Source organism: Thalassophryne amazonica, chromosome 4 (genome assembly GCF_902500255.1).
Source record: "Thalassophryne amazonica chromosome 4, fThaAma1.1, whole genome shotgun sequence".
Classification (NCBI taxonomy): Eukaryota; Metazoa; Chordata; class Actinopteri; order Batrachoidiformes; family Batrachoididae; genus Thalassophryne; species Thalassophryne amazonica.
The window spans coordinates 40,175,518-40,194,214 of record NC_047106.1 but is presented as its reverse complement, the minus strand read 5'-3'; the positions used below and the strand labels follow the sequence as shown (position 1 = coordinate 40,194,214).

The 18,697-nt window shown below is 49.7% G+C and overlaps 1 protein-coding gene across 1 annotated transcript in view; it reads left to right on the top strand.

Annotated features, from left to right (window-relative positions):
- LOC117508088 (cytoplasmic dynein 2 heavy chain 1) overlaps positions 1 to 18,697 on the top strand; it is a 370,951-nt gene that overhangs the window by 320,764 nt on the left and 31,490 nt on the right. The window contains exons 87-88 of the mRNA XM_034167743.1: positions 722 to 797; positions 11,622 to 11,848. Coding sequence (XP_034023634.1) covers positions 722 to 797; positions 11,622 to 11,848 — 303 coding nt within the window. The remainder of the gene's footprint in view (positions 1 to 721; positions 798 to 11,621; positions 11,849 to 18,697) is intronic.

Below are 18,697 nucleotides of genomic sequence, written 5' to 3'. Positions count from 1 at the left end.
TGAAAAATCTGCTTCCTCATAATTATTCACTGCAAGCAGTCAGTGCAACAACAGTCCATTTCAATGGACACTATAATTATAATTAGAGTAACATGCTCAGTTTGGAACACAAAAGGCAGTTCTCCCCACACAGGTTGTAACATCTGGAGCTATAAGTATGTTTCTTTGAATATGTGAGATAAAAAATACAGGGTTTTTTTGTTGTCCCAGTTGATTGCTTGGATGTCAGCCAATTTTTCCAGTACTACTGCATACTGCTTTGGGAGTATAAGATGCATCAGAGTATGTCGCACATGTCAAAAATGCCTCTTGAAGAGGAAAAAACATGTATAAGTTGCACCGTTTTTGTGTTTCCAGCTCTTTCATGTGGGATTTTTGTGAATTCTTGTGTATTTTTTTATTATTGCCATTTATTCTTTCATTATTGTAGTTTGTTTAGTGCTTTGATTCCTGGGAAAGCCCTGTATAAATTGCTACTATAACAATTATTAATAGTGCCTGATTTTATCCATATATCAGTCACACCAGAGTACAAATAACAGGACCTCTCATATTGGTAAAGAAAACAACAACAACAAAAAAGAAAAGAACAAAACACAACACTTATACTCCAGTAAATATGGTATATGCAATTTTATTTCACACTCTTGAAAACCAATGCACTCTGGAGTTTAGTGATTACCTATACCTGTGCTTACCTTATTCCTCTCTCTTTATTCAGGGTTGGACTAAATTCTATGAATTTTCTATGTCTGACCTGCGTGCTGGCTTTGAGATCATCGATCGACTTTTTGAAGGTAGAAGTGTTGATATGTGCACATGAAGAAAGTAAATAAATAAATGAAGAAATCCCCCCTCCTTCCCAAAAAGAGAAGAAACTGAATAGATACAGAGACATAACAACCCCATCCCCGCTAACTTGCACATTGTATCCATCCCCAAACGATGGAACAGCAGTGCCAACTCCAATAGGAGTGATCTTCAGGGTGATGCTTACAGTTAAGTAGCTAAACCTACAACTAACAGGTGAAACCTGCAGAGTGGAACTGAATGACATTAAGTATATAAGGCACTCTTGATAACTACAATGCGATAAATACTGGCAGTAGGAGTAAACACAGGATAGCAGAGGTAGGATGAAGTCACCAGCAAGTCATTCTCAGGTCATGAATCTGCAAGTCTCAAGTCATAATGACCACCAATTGTTTGCAAGTTGACTTGAGACATGACTTGAGACTTGAGAGTTGCCGATTCATGACTTGAGAATGACTTGACAGTGACTTTGTCCCACCTATGCAGGATAGTATAAAACTACCCGACTAATGACAGTCATCATGAATACGTAGCACTAATAAAAGACAACTTTAAATCAAAACAGACGTAAAAAATGATATTCTGCTGAAAGTCTTCATACAAAAAAAGTATGTATATCCATCAATTTTTGATACTTGCTTATTCCAGTTAAGGGTCACGGGGGGCTGGAGCCTATCCTCGCAGTCACAGGACAGAGTGTTGTGTGGGCCGCTGAAGAGGAGGTACTGCTGGCCCACCACCACAAGATGGCGCCCTGCTTGAAGTGCGGGCTTCAAGCACGAGAGGGCGTCGGAGCAACCAGGAGTGACAGCTGTCACTCATCATCCGTACCAGCTGTCACTCATCCACTACTTATCACCACTACCATAAATGCCGGACTGCAACTCCACCTCCCGCCGAGAAATCAGCTACCATTCAGGTAATTTCTCTGTTGACTCAAACCATTGAGTGATAATCTGAACTTCTTTTGCAGCCGTTATCCTGTGGTGTTCTGCCTTATCTGTGGGATTGGCGTTTGGTGTGACAGCGACGGCTTCGCCTCACACCCCAAACCAGATAAGTGGTTTAAACAGGAGCTGCACGAGTGTGTGATTGGAGGTGGAGGTTCTCCCTCCTTTACTGAACACTGACTGTGGGATTACTGAGTGTGCGAACTCACACTCATCAGGACTGTCTCTGTTTTCTGCCAGCAGTACCAGGTCTGACTGCTGAAGACAGCGGCCACCTGGGGCGCAGGGCTTGGCGGCTCCGGTGTTCTTCAGCTCCGTTGGTGGTGGAAGCTGTGTGGGGATCCAGCTCTTCTCTCGCCAGGCGTCTTCTATCGTCGAGCCTGCCCACACGTCACCTGGTGTATGATTGACAGTCCACCATATTGTTATTGTCTGTACGTCGTTGTGCGATTCACAACATTAAATTGTTACTTTTGGCTTATCCATTGTCCGTTCATTAACGCCCCCTGTTGTGGGTCCGTGTCACGTCACTTTCACAACACAGAGTACACCCTGGACAGGACGCCATTCTGTCACAGGGCTACATATAAACAGACAAACACATTCACACATGCACACCTACAGGCAGTTTAAAGTTTCCAAGTCACTTAATCTGTGTGTCTTTGGATGTGGAGGAAACACACACAAACACAGGGAGTACATGCAAACTCCACACATAAAGGCCATAGCTGGGAAGTGATCCCATGACCTTCTTGCTGTGAGGCAACAGTGTTAATCAGCAATCCGGTACCAGGAAAGGTAAACACATTAGACAATACAATTAACAGAACATCTTATGTATGAAATGTTAATACATCACCAGAACATATGAATTACATGCAAGAAGAACATCAATAACAACCGTCCCAGAGTCCTGTCTTTATTTGGTTATCAACTTAATGAATGTTTTGGCCTCCTCTGATGAAGTAAAGTCACATTGAACCCCTTCGTGGGTGTTGTGAAGCCATGCTGGGTGAAGAACCAGACCCCTTTGATGTCACGTATAGCATATGACGAACCTCGTTAAAAGTGCTTGTGACATCTTGGCAGTGTGGTTCTGATCTGGGTTTAGGCATGGGACCCCAGTGGATTCTGTCCAGCAGTGCCTTATTCACGAGAGCAAAAGCTTCTGTCAGCAGTTTCAAAACATTAGCCGTTGATGTTTGAGGTCGTCCTCTGGAACACCGATAATACAGATATTGTCACGCAGAGATCAGGGGCCTCATGTACAAAGACTTGCGTGGACTTTCGACTAAAAGCTGGCGTACGCCAAAACCCTGAATCTGGCGTAAGCACAAGTATATTCAGATGTTTGAAAGTGTGCATAGACATGAATTCATACACGTTCCGTTTGTACATCCCACTGAACGTGAAATTGAGCGTGGAACCAAACTCCTCCCTGGCCACACCTTATGTAAATATGCAATTACATTTAAATAGGCCCTTGGACCAGGGATTTCCCACGATGTGACATCAGACAACATAAACACAGAAAATAAATTATACTATAGATGACTGGAAATTACGCGGAGACACGCAGGGAGAGTTTATTCGGTACGCTGTTAAACGGATTAATCATGAAACTGGAAAAATGTTCATGGGAGCTACGGAGCGTGAGTGTGTGAGGTTGACATGCAGAACAGCGTGCACACTGACATTAAAAAGGTGAGGTGCACCTCTGCTGAAAGTGTGACATTCATAATTTACACACGCATTTATTGACAAAATACGGAACACAGGAAGCCTGTTAAGAAGCTTTGCAGCTCATCATCGAGCAAAAATAAAAAAAGACATTAATAATAATAAAAACATATTTGAATGCGCACATACCCAATGTGTCCGCACTGGTTTTCGTTCGGAACAATTACTCATAAACTATTTTAACACAAGCAGCCCCCCGTGGTTCGCCGTGCCAGGTGCCTGATGCACATTTGCACATAACCTATGATTTGAACATTGATGGAATGAAAATGTTTTGTTGTGTGGGCCGCTGAAGAGGAGGTACTGCTGGCCCACCACCACAAGATGGCGCCCTGCTTGAAGTGCGGGCTTCAAGCACGAGAGGGCGTCGGAGCGACCGGGAGTGACAGCTGTCACTCATCATCCGTACCAGCTGTCACTCATCCACTACTCATCACCACCACCATAAAGGCCGGACTGCAACTCCACCTCCCCGCCGAGAAATCAGCTACCATTCAGGTAATTTCTCTGCTAAGCTTAACTGTGACTAATAGTCTGATCTCATTTGCAGCCGTTTTCCTGTGACGGTGTCCTTATCTGTGGTATTGGTGTTTGGTGTGGACTGCGATGGCTTCGCCTCACACCCCAAACCAGATAAGTGGTTTCACAGGAGCTGTACGAGTGTGTGATTGGAGGTGGAGGTTTTCCCTCCTAACTGTATACAGACTGTTGGATTACTGAGTGTGCGAACTCACACTCATCAGGACTGTCTCTGTTCTCTGCCAGCAGTACCGGGTCTGACTGCTGAAGACAGCGGCCACCTGGGGCGCAGGGCTTGGCGGCTCCGGTGTTCTTCAGCTCCGTTGGTGGTGGAAGCTGTGTGGGATCTGGCTCTTCTCTCGCCACGCGTCTTCTATCGTCGAGCCTGCCCACACGTAACCTGGTGTATAATTGACATTCCACCATATTGTCTGTACGTCGTTGTGCAATTCACAACATTAAATTGTTACTTTTGGCTTATCCATTGTCCATTCATTAACGCCCCCTGTTGTGGGTGCCTGTCACGACACTTTCACAACAGGATTTCTCAGCCAGCGTCATGGATCCCGAGGGGCATCAACCATCGCTTGAACAGCCAATGGAAGAGCGAGGTGCACAGGCGCCAGCAGGAGGCATGTTGGGTGAGCTGCAGCACATCCTAACCGCCTTTACCGCTCTGTTGGACTTAGTTACCGAGCAGAGCATTATTCTCAATCGTAGGATGGAGGCTCTCACCGCCCAGGTGGAAGCGCATGCTCAGGGCGCTGCTGCAGCACCTCCTCCTGCTGGCCGTGTGCCAGAGACAGACATTCCGCTGGTCGTTCAACGAACCCCCCCACCTTCCCCTGAAGCATACATAAGCCCTCCGGAGCCGTACGGAGGCTGTGTGGAGACGTGCGCGGACTTCTTGATGCAGTACTCGCTCGTCTTTTCACAGCATCCCATCATGTACGCGTCAGACGCTAGCCGGGTGGCTTACGTTATAAATTTGCTTCGAGGAGAGGCACGCGCCTGGGCTACGGCACTCTGGGAGCAGAATTCACGGCTCCTAACGGTTTACACTGAGTTTGTGAGGGAGTTCCGTCAGGTGTTCGACCACCCTCATAGAGGCGAGACCGCTTCAAGCGTGCTGCTGTCGATACGGCAGGGGCGTCGGAGTGCAGCGAAGTATGCAGTTGACTTCCGCATCGCGGCAGCGCGAGCTGGCTGGAATGCTGTTGCGCTCCGCGCCGCCTTTGTAAACGGACTGTCTCTGGTCCTTAAGGAGCACCTGGTGGCGAAGGACGAGCCGCGGGATTTAGATGGGCTTATCGACCTGGTTATGCGGTTAGACAACCGATTAACAGAACACCAACGGGAGCGAGACAAAGGGCGTGGTCAGGCACAAGCCGTCCCTCTTCCTCCCGGGTCCGAAAGGGAGCCGACTTCCCCACGCTCCACTGCCAGGGCTCTCCACGTGACGACAGCTCCCCCTGCTGACATTGTTATGGAAACGAGCAGGGCCAAAAAGCGATCAGATCAGAGACAAAGGAGGCTGATCCGTGGAGAGTGTTTTCTCTGCAGCTCTACCAAGCACACACAGAGAGAATGCCCCAAACGGTCAAAACAGCAGCACTCGTCCTTAGAGACTGGGCTAAGGGTGGGTCACAACACCCACGTGGGGAGACCCCGATGATCTGCACGTATCCCAGTCACGATCCTGAGTGGGGATCTAACCTTTCACGCCCCAGCACTGGTGGACACGGGGTCGGAGGGGAATCTGCTGGATAGCAGATGGGCAAAGGAGGTTGGGCTCCCTCTAGTGGCCTTACCGTCACCATTATCGGTGCGGGCACTAGATGGCACCCTTCTTCCACTAATCACACACCAGACACAGCCAGTGACATTGGTGGTGTCTGGGAATCACAGGGAGGAGATTGTGTTTTATGTAACCTCCCGAGTGATTTTGGGTTTTCCATGGGTACTAAAACACAATACCCGGATTGATTGGCCGTCTGGGATTGTGGTTCAGTGGAGCGAAACCTGCCACCGGGAGTGTTTAGGATCCTCGGTTTCACCCGGTGTGACAGCTAAGGAGGAGGTTTTAGTCCCCCCCAAATCTGGCGGCGGTGCCAGCCGAGTACCACGACCTTGCTGACGTCTTCAGCAAGGATCTGGCACTCACGCTGCCCCCACACCGTCCGTACGATTGTGCCATTGATTTGATACCGGGCGCTGAGTACCCGTCCAGCAGGCTGTGCAACCTCTCACGTCCGGAACGTGAATCAATGGAGACCTACATCCGGGACTCGTTAGCTGCCGGGTTGATCCGGAACTCCACCTCCCCGATGGGTGCTGGTTTCTTTTTTGTGGGCAAGAAGGACGGCGGACTCCGTCCATGCATTGATTACAGAGGGCTGAACGAGATCACGGTTCGCAACCGATATCCGTTACCTCTGTTGGATTCAGTGTTCACGCCCCTGCATGGAGCCCAAATTTTCACGAAATTGGATCTTAGGAATGCTTATCACCTGGTTCGGATCCGGGAGGGAGACAAGTGGAAGACGGCATTTAACACCCCGTTAGGTCACTTTGAGTACCTGGTCATGCCGTTCGGCCTCACCAATGCGCCCGCGACGTTCCAAGCATTGGTTAATGACGTCTTGCGGGACTTCCTGCATCGGTTTGTCTTTGTATATCTAGACGATATACTCATCTTTTCTCCGGATCCCGAGACCCATGTCAAGCATGTACGTCAGGTCCTACAGCGGTTGTTGGAGAACCGGCTGTTTGTGAAGGGCGAGAAGTGTGAGTTTCACCGCACTTCTTTGTCTTTCCTGGGGTTCATAATCTCCTCCAACTCCGTCGCCCCTGATCCGGCCAAGGTTGCGGCGGTGAGAGATTGGCCCCAACCAACGAACCGTAGGAAACTACAACAGTTCCTCGGTTTTGCAAATTTCTACCGGGGGTTCATCAAGGGCTACAGTCAGGTAGTTAGCCCCATGACAGCCCTGACCTCCACAAAAGTCCCCTTCACCTGGTCGGATCGGTGTGAAGCCGCGTTTAGGGAGTGGAAACGCCGGTTCTCGACTGCACCGGTTCTGGTGCAGCCCGATCCCAAGCGCCAGTTCGTAGTTGAAGTGGACGCCTCTGACTCAGGGATAGGAGCCGTGCTATCCCAGAGCGGGGAGTCCGACAAGGTTCTCCATCCATGTGCCTACTTTTCCCGCAGGTTGACCCCAGCTGAACGGAACTATGACGTCGGCAATTGGGAACTTCTTGCGGTGAAGGAGGCTCTTGAGGAGTGGAGACACCTGTTGGAGGGAGCATTGGTACCATTTACGGTTTTCACGGACCATCGGAACCTGGAGTACATCCGGACCGTGAAGCGTCTGAACCCCAGGCAAGCCCGCTGGTCGCTGTTCTTCGGGCGTTTTGACTTCCGGATCACCTACCGCCCCGGGACAAAAAACCAACGATCTGACGCCCTGTCCCGGGTGCATGAAGAGGAGGTCAAGACCGAGCCGTCAGACCCCCCTGACACCATCATCCCCGAGTCCACTGTCGTGGCCACCCTAACCTGGGACGTGGAGAAGACCGTCCGGGAGGCCCTGACACGGAGCCCGGACCCGGGGACAGGTCCGAAGGACAAGTTGTACATCCCACCAGAGGCCAGGGCTGCGGTCCTTGACTTCTGTCACGGTTCCAAGCTCTCCTGTCATCCAGGGGTGCGAAGGACCGTGGCAGTGGTCCGGCAGCGCTTCTGGTGGGCGTCTGTGGAAGCCGATGTCCGGGAGTATGTCTAGGCCTGCACCACCTGTGCCAGGGGCAAAGCCGACCACCACAAGGCCCAAGGCCTCCTCCAGCCTCTGCCTTGACTTTGTCACGGGCCTCCCGCCGTCCCAGAGCATGACTTCCATCCTCACGATAGTGGACCGGTTCTCCAAGACGGCCCACTTCGTGGCCCTCCCGAAGCTCCCAACGGCCCAGGAGACTGCAGACCTCCTGGTCCACCACGACGTGCGTCTGCATGGGATTCCATCAGACATTGTCTCAGATCGTGGTCCTCAGTTCTCCTCCCAGGTCTGGAGGAGTTTCTGCAGGGAACTGGGGGCCACCGTCAGTCTCTCATCTGGGTACCACCCCCAGACGAATGGGCAGGCAGAGCGGACGAACCAGGAACTGGAGCAGGCCCTCCGCTGCGTGACCTCCGCGCACCCGACGGCCTGGAGTGACCATCTGGCCTGGATCGAGTACGCTCATAATAGCCAAGTCTCATCTGCCACTGGCCTCTCCCCGTTTGAGGTGTGTTTGGGGTACCAGCCCCCATTGTTTCCCCTAGTGGAGGGAGAGGTCGGGGTGCCCTCGGTCCAGGCCCATCTGAGGAAGTGCCGTCGGGTGTGGCGTACCGCCCGCTCTGCCCTGCTCAGAGCCTGGACGAGGGCTAAGGCCCATGCAGACTGCCGGCGTTCCCCGGCCCCTGCATACCAGCCCGGGCAGGAGGTCTGGCTATCCACTAAGGACATCCCCCTGCAGGTGGAATCCCACAAGCTAAAGGACAGGTACGTCGGACCATTTCCCATACTCAAAGTCCTCAGTCCGGCCGCAGTGAAGCTGAAGCTGCCAGCTTCACTGCGGATACACCCCGTTTTTCATGTGTCAAGACTCAAGCCCTGCCATACCTCACCACTGTGTGCCCCGGGACCAGCGCCGCCTCCTGCCCGGATCATTGACGGGAAGCCCGCGTGGACGGTATGCCGGCTCCTGGACATCCGTCGAAAGGGCCGGGGGTTCCAGTATCTGGTGGACTGGGAGGGTTATGGCCCCGAAGAGTGCTCCTGGGTGAAGAGGAGCTTCATCCTGGACCCGGCGTTCCTGGCCGACCTCTACATCCGTCACCCGGACAAGCCTGGTTGGGCGCCAGGAGGCGCCCGTTGAGGGGGGGGGGTCCTGTTGTGTGGGCCGCTGAAGAGGAGGTACTGCTGGCCCACCACCACAAGATGGCGCCCTGCTTATAGTGCGGGCTTCAAGCACGAGAGGGCGTCGGAGCGACCGGGAGTGACAGCTGTCACTCATCATCCGTACCAGCTGTCACTCATCCACTACTCATCACCACCACCATAAAGGTCGGACTGCAACTCCACCTCCCCGCCGAGAAATCAGCTACCATTCAGGTAATTTCTCTGCTAAGCTTAACTGTGACTAATAGTCTGTTCTCATTTGCAGCCGTTTTCCTGTGACGGTGTCCTTATCTGTGGTATTGGCGTTTGGTGTGGACTGCGACGGCTTCACCTCACACCCCAACCAGATAAGTGGTTTCACAGGAGCTGTACGAGTGTGTGATTGGAGGTGGAGGTTTTCCCTCCTAACTGTATACAGACTGTGGGATTACTGAGTGTGCGAACTCACACTCATCAGGACTGTCTCTGTTCTCTGCCAGCAGTACCGGGTCTGACTGCTGAAGACAGAGGCCACCTGGGGCGCAGGGCTTGGCGGCTCCGGTGTTCTTCAGCTCCGTTGGTGGTGGAAGCTGTGTGGGATCTGGCTCTTCTCTCGCCACGCGTCTTCTATCGTCGAGCCTGCCCACACGTCGCCTGGTGTATAATTGACATTCCACCATATTGTTATTGTCTGTACGTCGTTGTGCGATTCACAACATTAAATTGTTACTTTTGGCTTATCCATTGTCTGTTCATTAACGCCCCCTGTTGTGGGTCTGTGTCACGACACTTTCACAACATGTTTCCTGTTAACAGAAAAAAAATCATCATGTGATGGCGCCTTTACAGCAAATTGTATGCAATCAACAGCTGCGATTACATTTGGGAAACCGGCTCTCTCTGGAAAATGTGCTGTAATGTTGGAATGTACCTGATAACATTTGGATGATTGTGGCTCGGTGCAAAGTTTACTGGCACACTCCTGACCGATCATCCAGCTCACGCTGGAATGCCCCTGATGCCAGGACGCACAGCATGGTCAGCCAGGATATTTGCATCACGCATTGCACATTTCCACGCTCAAATCACTTTTGGTACATCAGCACATGGACGTGAAGATGGGCGTACGCCAGGTTTTTGTGCATACGCACACTTGTACATGAGGCCCCTGGACTCCAAATCTTCACACTTGTCTTCCAACTTTGCTACTCTTTTAGACAAATGTTCCACTTTGGTTTGAAGGCTTACAATGTCGTCTGTACAGGTAGCCAAGGACTGTTCTGTTTCAGCCACGGTTATTTATGGCCCGGTGAAGCTAAGCTGCATAGCAGCAAATTGGAGGATAATTAATTTCTGAAAGAAAGCAATTCAGACTTGATGGATGAAAGGATGTTGCTAAGGGTAGCATGTAGCGCTTCTTTAACTATAGTGGCAACATCTTCATGTAAAGCCAAGAGGAGCTCGGTTTTAAGTCTGGCAACATTGATAGTGGGAGCAAGCTGAGTCTTACTAGCCATGCTAGCCTCCAGTGGCAGAAAAAAGGATCCACTACAAGACAGTGAGTCACTGTGGGTGATCTGAATGGTATTGCGTCCTTTATTAAACTTTATTATATGGTATGGGATTTTGCCAACTTCTGATTGGCCCATTTGCCACTTTCTGAGCTGTACCACATGCCGAGTTGACCGCTGGCAGAGACGAGTAGACGAGTAGTAGTGCGAAATGACTACACCTCGCGTGCAGTATAGCGCTAGCTAATTGAGCGATGGCTTCTATCGATAACGACCAATCAGATAACACGATACAACGCTGGCTTTGGCTGTCAGTTTGTTGACAAGATAGCAGAAGACAGGTTTGCGTCTGTTAGCAACGCTGACTTAAAATGAATTTTACAAGAAAAAGATGTGAAGAACACCCACAGAAATACACAGTCAGCAGCCAACCTGTTTCGCAAGTACGTCACTGAAAAGGGACATGCGCCCAACTTTGAAACTTATAACAGATGGATGCTTGACTGAGTACTCGTTCGATTTTACGCGGAAGCTAAACAGGCGAATGGCGAACCTTATAAGAAAACAAGCCTGATGACTTTGTCACGGACTTAACTGGCTTCTCCAGTCGATCGATGGGATGTCAGTTGGTGCAGTATGGCAGTAATAATAAAGAGTTGAAACTTGAGATTGATTTTTCAGTTTTAGTATGTTTGACAAGCTCCCAGTTTTCTTGTTTACCATATAATAAAGCAGTTATAGACTTTTGATTTCGGTGTACCTGTGATTATGCGGACCTGGTCAGCATAATCACAGGTACACCGAAATTAAAAGTCTATAATTATATATAGTTTGCATAGTAATAATCAAAACAGAAAATGTAACTAACGAAAAGCCTAAAAATTCTGTTTGCTCAATAAAATCAACAGAAGTGACAAGTAGTAAATCAAAAATAAATAAATTAATAAACCACTCTGCAGGAGCTCACCACAAAGCTAAATATGCCATGGCACCATCAGCTGGAAGTCCATACATGCTTGCGCCATCCCACATAGACAGCTGTGTGCACAGTGCACACAACTCAGAGTCTGTGAGTGACAAGGCACAGCTGTGGAAATATTTTGTTTTTCCCACTCACTCCGTGCTGTATATTGTGCATGTGTGTGACTGTTTGTCTTTGTGTGTTCAAGGTGGTAAAGCTTTCCAGTGGGAATTCGTCCATGGCCTTTTGGAGAATGCCATCTATGGTGGACGCATCGACAACCCTTCCGACCTCTGCATTTTACGCTCCTATCTGAAGCAGTTCTTCTCCTCACATCTTCTCTCCTCGTCTCTCTCAGCTGGGCAGCGTAAGAGCAGAGGAGGAACACAAATCTTTCCATTTCAGATCATCCTCCCAAAGTCTTGTTCCATAATGGTAGGATGACAGGAATGAATACTGTATGCATTACATGTTAGTTACACTTCATTAAAATTTGTATATATATATATATTTTTCTGGTTAGAATTAAAGACAGCCACATTTATCTTGAGATGAGTCTGCATTTGTATTCAGAATCTCTCTGTATATATTGAGCTTTGTTCTGTTTTCTGAGCAGTTATAACCCCACAATTTGGTTAACTCGGTAATAGTACTCATGGGCATGAAGTCAGTTATGGCTATGGCACTCTTGCATTTGACCTCAGTGATTTATTACTTTCTCCCAAGTGACTGACCTTGCCAGTGCAATTCTAGAATACAGCAAAAGTATTAGGGAGGACAAGCCCAACAGACTGGCAGATGTGACCTTGACCTCTCACTGACCTTTGGCAAATTTGAGCTTGCTGGGCAGTTTCACGATCCATTCCATATGGGTGCCAGGTTCAGTGCAGTTCATCATGAAAAATGTAATTTTGACCTTTGACCGCCAGTGACTGACTTTTGACCAATTTGGCCTCCTCTCTGTAATTCCAGAACCCACCTACACGTGTGCTGTTTGGTGGACATTGGAGTGAACATGATATTTTGACCTCTGTGACCTTGATCTTTGCCTCAAACCCTGGGGTCAACCTACATGTACATAGCAGGTTTGGTGGGAATTGGCCAGAGCACCTCAGAGAAGTGAAACAAACAAACACACAAACAAATGTATCTCAAATTATAGCAATGGTGAGCTGTGCATGTTACACCTAGGCATGGATCTTGCACCTGGCTAATAAATGCACAATGTGGTGAGCCCAATTTACTTGTGAATCACCACTTTGGTGAATGTAAAAAAGCAACCTTTAAAATTCTCAAAGTACTACTGGCTAAAGCATTGACCTCTGCCCTTTTTTTTTAATAGCAGTAAAATCCATTTACAATGCACTCTGTATTCCTTTATTTTCAAAGCTTTCTCTACAAAAAGAGGTTTACCTACAGATGGTGCCACCTGAGAAAAAAAAAAAAAAGAATCATTGTCACATATTTAATGTATTCTCAGCTTGCTTCATGCTTGTTTGGTAAAACAAGCATAACAAGCAGACCACAGTTCACTTTTTCCTTCGCTGAGCACACATGCAACTGTCATTTACTGTGAAACCATTTTCATGTGAATGGAGAAAAATATTTATGGAAAACTACTATGAAACGAGAGTTACGAATGTAACTACGGTTCTATGAATTCCGGATGACCGCCAGAGGGCGGTGCTTTAACACCTGGATAACTCTGAGTGACAAGCAACTCTGGCGGTTATCCGGAATTCATAGAACCGTAGTTACATTTGTAACTCTCGTTCTATTTCATTCCTCCTGACTGCCAGAGGGCAGTGCTTTAGCACCTGGATGACTTAATACCAACAAGGTCACGAAGAGTCACACTCACCTCGCATCAGCAGTGGGGAGTGGAGGCAGACAACACCGCCGAAGTCACCACAGGAGGAGCAGCCACATTCAGTCTGTAATAGTGGGCGAAGGTACAGGACGAAGCCCACATAGCAGCAGCACAAATATCACTTAAAGGGACACCTCTCAGTGCAGCCCAGGAGTTGAACACCCCTCTGTTGGAATGGCATGTAACCTTACGAGGCTGAAGACCTCTGGACCTGTATACTTGTAAAATGGCATCCATGACCCAATGCGAGAGTTGCTGCTTTGAGACAGCACAGCCTCTTTTGTGATCACCGTAACACACAAACAGGGCATCCGTTTTTCATATCCCGGCAGTCGCACTAATGTACTGCTTCAGCATTCGGACAGGACACAGGGAATCTAAAACAGATCATCCTGGATCAGAATGCGGGGCATACACAGCCAAGGAAACTGGCTGGTTAACATGAAAGGTTGAAATTCTCTTGGGTAAAAAGGACGGATTAGGCCACAGCATAACCCCAGATCTGTCAGAATTCCATCGCAAACAGTCCCCAGCGACTGATAGGGCATGGAGCTCTCCCACCCACTTAGCCGAAGACAGTGCAAGTCGAAAGGCAGTCTTCACTGACACCCATTTAAGATCAGCACTTTCAACTGGTTTGAAAGGGAATAAGCTTAAACCCTCCAGGACTAGAGGAAGGTCCCATGAAGGTACACGTGCAAGTCTTGGAGGCCGCAAACGTAGAACACCTTTCAAAAAACGACACATTAAGAGATGTGAACCCACTGACCGGCCATCAACGTAGACGTGCCGGGCAGAGATCGCAGCAACATAAACCTTCAAGGTAGCGACAGAAAGTTCTTTCTCCTGCAGTTCTTGTAAATATTTGAGAATAGGCACAGGGCAACGCTCCGGGTCTAACTTTTGGTTCTCACACCACCACGCAAACAGCTTCCATCTGTTGTCATACAAAGCCCTGGTAGAAGCAGCACGTGAATTAAGGATAGTCTGAACAACGACCTGGTCACAAGAACTTAACACGGAGTCCGGCCCCTCAACGGCCACACATACAGTTGAAGGCGTTCTGGGTGAGGGTGCCAAATCCTCCCCTGTAGCTGTGACAACAAATCCTTCCTCTCCGGGAGAGCCCAAGGTTCCCCCTCGAGGAGTTTGTAAATCATGGGAAACCAAATCCTCCCTGGCCAGAACCGAGCAACCAGCAGCACGCTGTGGCTGCTCTGGTCTATCCTGTGCAGTGTCAACATTAGCAGCGGGAGAGGAGGGAAGGCATAAAGGAGGCAATCTGGCCACGGGTGAGCCAATGCATCGTGCCCCAGTGGGCTGTCTGGTTCCGAGAGGGAGTACCACCGTGGGCAGTGTGTTGAGGTGCTTGAAGCGAAAAGGTCCACTTCCACTACACCATACTTCTGCCAAATCATTTGGAACACAATCGGGTTCAGTCTCCACTCTCCCGGTGGTGGTTTCTGTCTGGAGAGTAAGTCCGCAACGCTGTTCTGTACGCCGGGCAGATGAACTGCTCTGACACTTTGAAGGCGAGGCAACGCCCATAAGAGAAGCCTCCAAGTTTCTGCCAATGAGTGATTGGACCTGGTGGGCCCCCTGACGGTTTATGTGATAGACTGTTGACGTGTTGTCCGACCGGACAAGAACATGTCTTCCTCTCAGGGCCGGGAGGAAATGCTTGAGAGGCAGTCGCACAGCGCAAAGCTCCAGCACGTTTATGTGTTGGAGTCTCTCCTGAGGACTCCAGACACCCCTCACCATCCTGTGATTCCACACGGTCCCCCAACCATTGAGTGATGCATCTGTAACAACCACCTCTCGGCGAGAAGGGAGGGAGCCTAGAGGGACACCCTTGCAGATGAAGTCCACGTTCCCCCAGGGTCTGAGGTGCAGAAGGCACTGGAGAGTCGTACAAGCCTGTGCTGATGCAACTTTGAGTTGAGGCCTAGGTTGTTGATTCAAATCTGTAGGGGACATAAAAACAGAAGTCCCAAAGGTACCACTAGCGACATTGCAGTCAATTTGCCCATCAACTGGAGCAGCAAACCAAAAGGCAGCGTCACAGCCCGTTGAATGTGTGAGACGAGATGAATTACATCATCCACTCTCTGCGGGGATGGCGATGCAGTCATAGTCAGGGAGTTGATGGCAATGCCAATGAAGGTCGTTTGTTGACTAGGAACAAGAGAACTTAACTGAGAGACATGGTTCAGTAGGAGAGCTGTGTCATTGTGCGCCTGCATCTGGTATCTGGTATCTGCATCAGCCATACATCTGGTAAATGTACGAGGGGCGAGAAAGAGGCCGAAAGGAAGCACCCTGAACTGGTATGCCTGACCTTCGAAAACAAACTTCCTGTGACGAGGCGCCACTGGCACATGGAAATAGGCGTCCTTTAAGTCCACACTTGTGAACCAGTCTCCTGGTGTGATAGTTTGAAGGACGTGTACTGTGCAGAGCATGTGAAACTGCAGCACTTTGATATAACGATTCAGATGTCGGAGATCGAGGATAGGACGAAAGCCGCCATCCTTCTTTGGAACAAGGAAGTAAATTGAGTAGAACCCCCTGAGCTGGTCTGAACAGTGAACTGGCTCTATGGCCCCCTTCTCCAGCAGTTCCAAAATCTCCCGTTGTAGGGCGGCAGACTGCACAGAGTCGGAAACAACAGTCATCCTCACCCCATTGAACTTTGGAGGACGGCATCTGAACTGAATTCTGTAGCCCTCGAACAAGGTTGAAATGACCCATGGGTCTTGAACTTGAGCATCCCAGTGGCTTAGATGATTTCATGAAAAACGGCTGGGGGCCAAACGTTGGCAGTCAGACCCGACCACCTCTGCCTCGCATCCCTGAGGACCTCTGGGCGCGATTACTGGAAGCCCTGTGAAACCGTTCATTTCTCAGGAGTCTGCCCGTAGGCCCCCAAAATGCAGGCCGCTGGGAGAGCTGGCCCTCAATTGCGAAAGCACGTGCAGCTCTGGGAGTCGGCGGGAGCCTGGTTGTAGAGTGAAAAGCTGTAGCACGTCTGACTGGCTGAGGTCTGGAAGACTGGTGTAGGTTAACAAACTGTTGCTTTACTAGCCTCAACAGCACGCTCCAAAGTTTGTGGGCCGCAGGTCCAAATACTTGGCCTGGAAGAACCGGCAGTGAAGGGAGTGTGCCTCTGCAGGATTCGGATGGGGGGACTGCGCAAGTCACACCTGACGTCTAGTGATGGTAAGGGTTGACATCAGTCTGCCAAGCTCTCTGGACATATAAGCAAAGGTTTGGAGTGAGGCATCACTAAGACTTTGAGTAGCATCATCAACCTCTGCCTCCCTCAAAGACTTTGAGAGGGCAAGGGCTAAATGGGACAGTGAGTTGCCTAGACGACCAGTGCGAGCAGCTATGATATAGCTTTTGGTGAGGAGGTCGTGACCCTACACTGAGGTTGTGGGCAGCAGGCATCCGGCCGAGAAGCATCAGCCGGAGCCACAACCAGTTTTGTGATAATGCTGTCAACGGCGGGCATACGGTTCAGACCATACTGCGCCGAATCACACATAGAGCTAAGGGCTCTGCAGTCCTGTGATAGATGGGTCAATGATTTGGGGTCCGCCCAACATCGGTGGAGCTCCTCGATATATGGTTGTGAAACTGGAACGTTGAACTCAGGCTTCTGAGTGACTTTGAAAATGGCACTTGAAGCGGTGGTTTCCGCAGGGGGATTGTCAGTCCCAAGCCTGGATAAAGCCAACTGAACAGCTTGCTTGACAAAGGATAGTCCAGGTCCGGTTTGCGGCAGGGACTCTGCCTCAGAGGTGTGAAAGCCCACTAATGAATGGCTTGGCGAAAGACCCCTTTTCTCCTGATCCTCCACACAGTTTCTATCACTTTTCATGTACAAGGAATCAGTTGCAGCAATAGACATGACATCTTCCTCCTGCTGAGTAACTACATTGGTCTGAACAGCCTCATTAGGGACAGCAGGAACTGTCACAGCATCCCTAGGCTGTAGATTCAGAAGCAAGGACTTAATCTGAGCAAACTCAGAAGTCAACGTTTCGACCTTTTCAGCCAAAGCATGGTCATGAGTAACCTTCTTAGCAGAAGGGGCTTCTGCATGTGGGCGTTTATGGCGCTTTAGTTCCTTCCTGGGGCTGGAGGCCAAAGTCGCACTAGACATTCCACTTTCCAATGCTGCAAGTCTAGCAGATCTCTCTGCCAGTGGCATACTGGCACAATTAAGGCAGGTATTGCCAGTCAGGGCTTCCCTCAGGTGTCCGATCCCAAGGCACGAGGGGCAAAACATATGTCCATCTTCTGGGCTCAAGGGAGCCAAACAGGTACTACAGCCATGCAACAAAGGCCCTGTCAACATTGTGGACTGCGTGCAGATGCTAACGCAAGCCCTGATGGTTACAGATAGAAAGACAAAGCGTGAATCACACGCAGTGTAAATAATAACGCAAGGCACAGAGCGTAAATCACTCGCAGCATAATGCTAACACAAGGCACGGCGCATGAAGCACTCACAGCTGTCGACTTGACACGAGGCACGGAGTGTGAAGCACTCACAGCCGTCGACTTGACACGAGGCACGGACCGTGAAGCACTCACAGCCGTTGACTTGACATGAGGCACGGAGCGTGAAGCACTCCAGCCGCAGACTTGACACGAGGCACAGAGCGTGAAGCACTGCCAGCCGCATACTTGAGCGTGAAGCGCTCCCAGTATAAAAACTAATACAAGGCCCGGAGTGTGAAGCACTCACAGTGTAAAAGTTAATACAAGGCACGGAGCTTGAACACACAGCCACAGTAATAACACGATGCACACAGCCGAAAAACTCACAGCCCAAGTGCTAAGTCACTTACAGCAACGACGACAACACTAGCTGCTAGCAGAGCTGTTAAACTTACCAAAATGGCGGCAGCGCAGACGAAGTACTTCAAGGAGTGGAAAACACTCACGGCAAGCCCAACACAGTGCTCTGTACTGGTTCTGATGCACACACTACCACGTAGTTAATGGGGTTAGTGACACAACTAAACAAATAGCCAGCTTTCGTCGAAACAACACAGCTAATGTGCACAGAGGAAAATACCCAGCAGGGCAGCGGCGAAGGCGCACACCCGGCGTTTCGGAAGGTGTACTCACGACAGGCGTCAGTCAGAGGATACAAAAAACGGTGAAGCCGTGTCTCGCAGCCTCCTGGAGGACGTGTGCAGTGCACGTAGTTCCAACCAAAGGTGGGTTGCGAGGCTACAAGCGAGAGCGGCAATCGCATCTTAATGCGTTCTCAACCTCTAAGAATGCGAGAATGTAGAAAAGAAGCCAGTGCTGGGTGCGACTGGCATATAAAGACAACCAGTGACGTCACCCAGGTCACATCCAATGGTGTGACTTTGTTGGTACATATATATTAT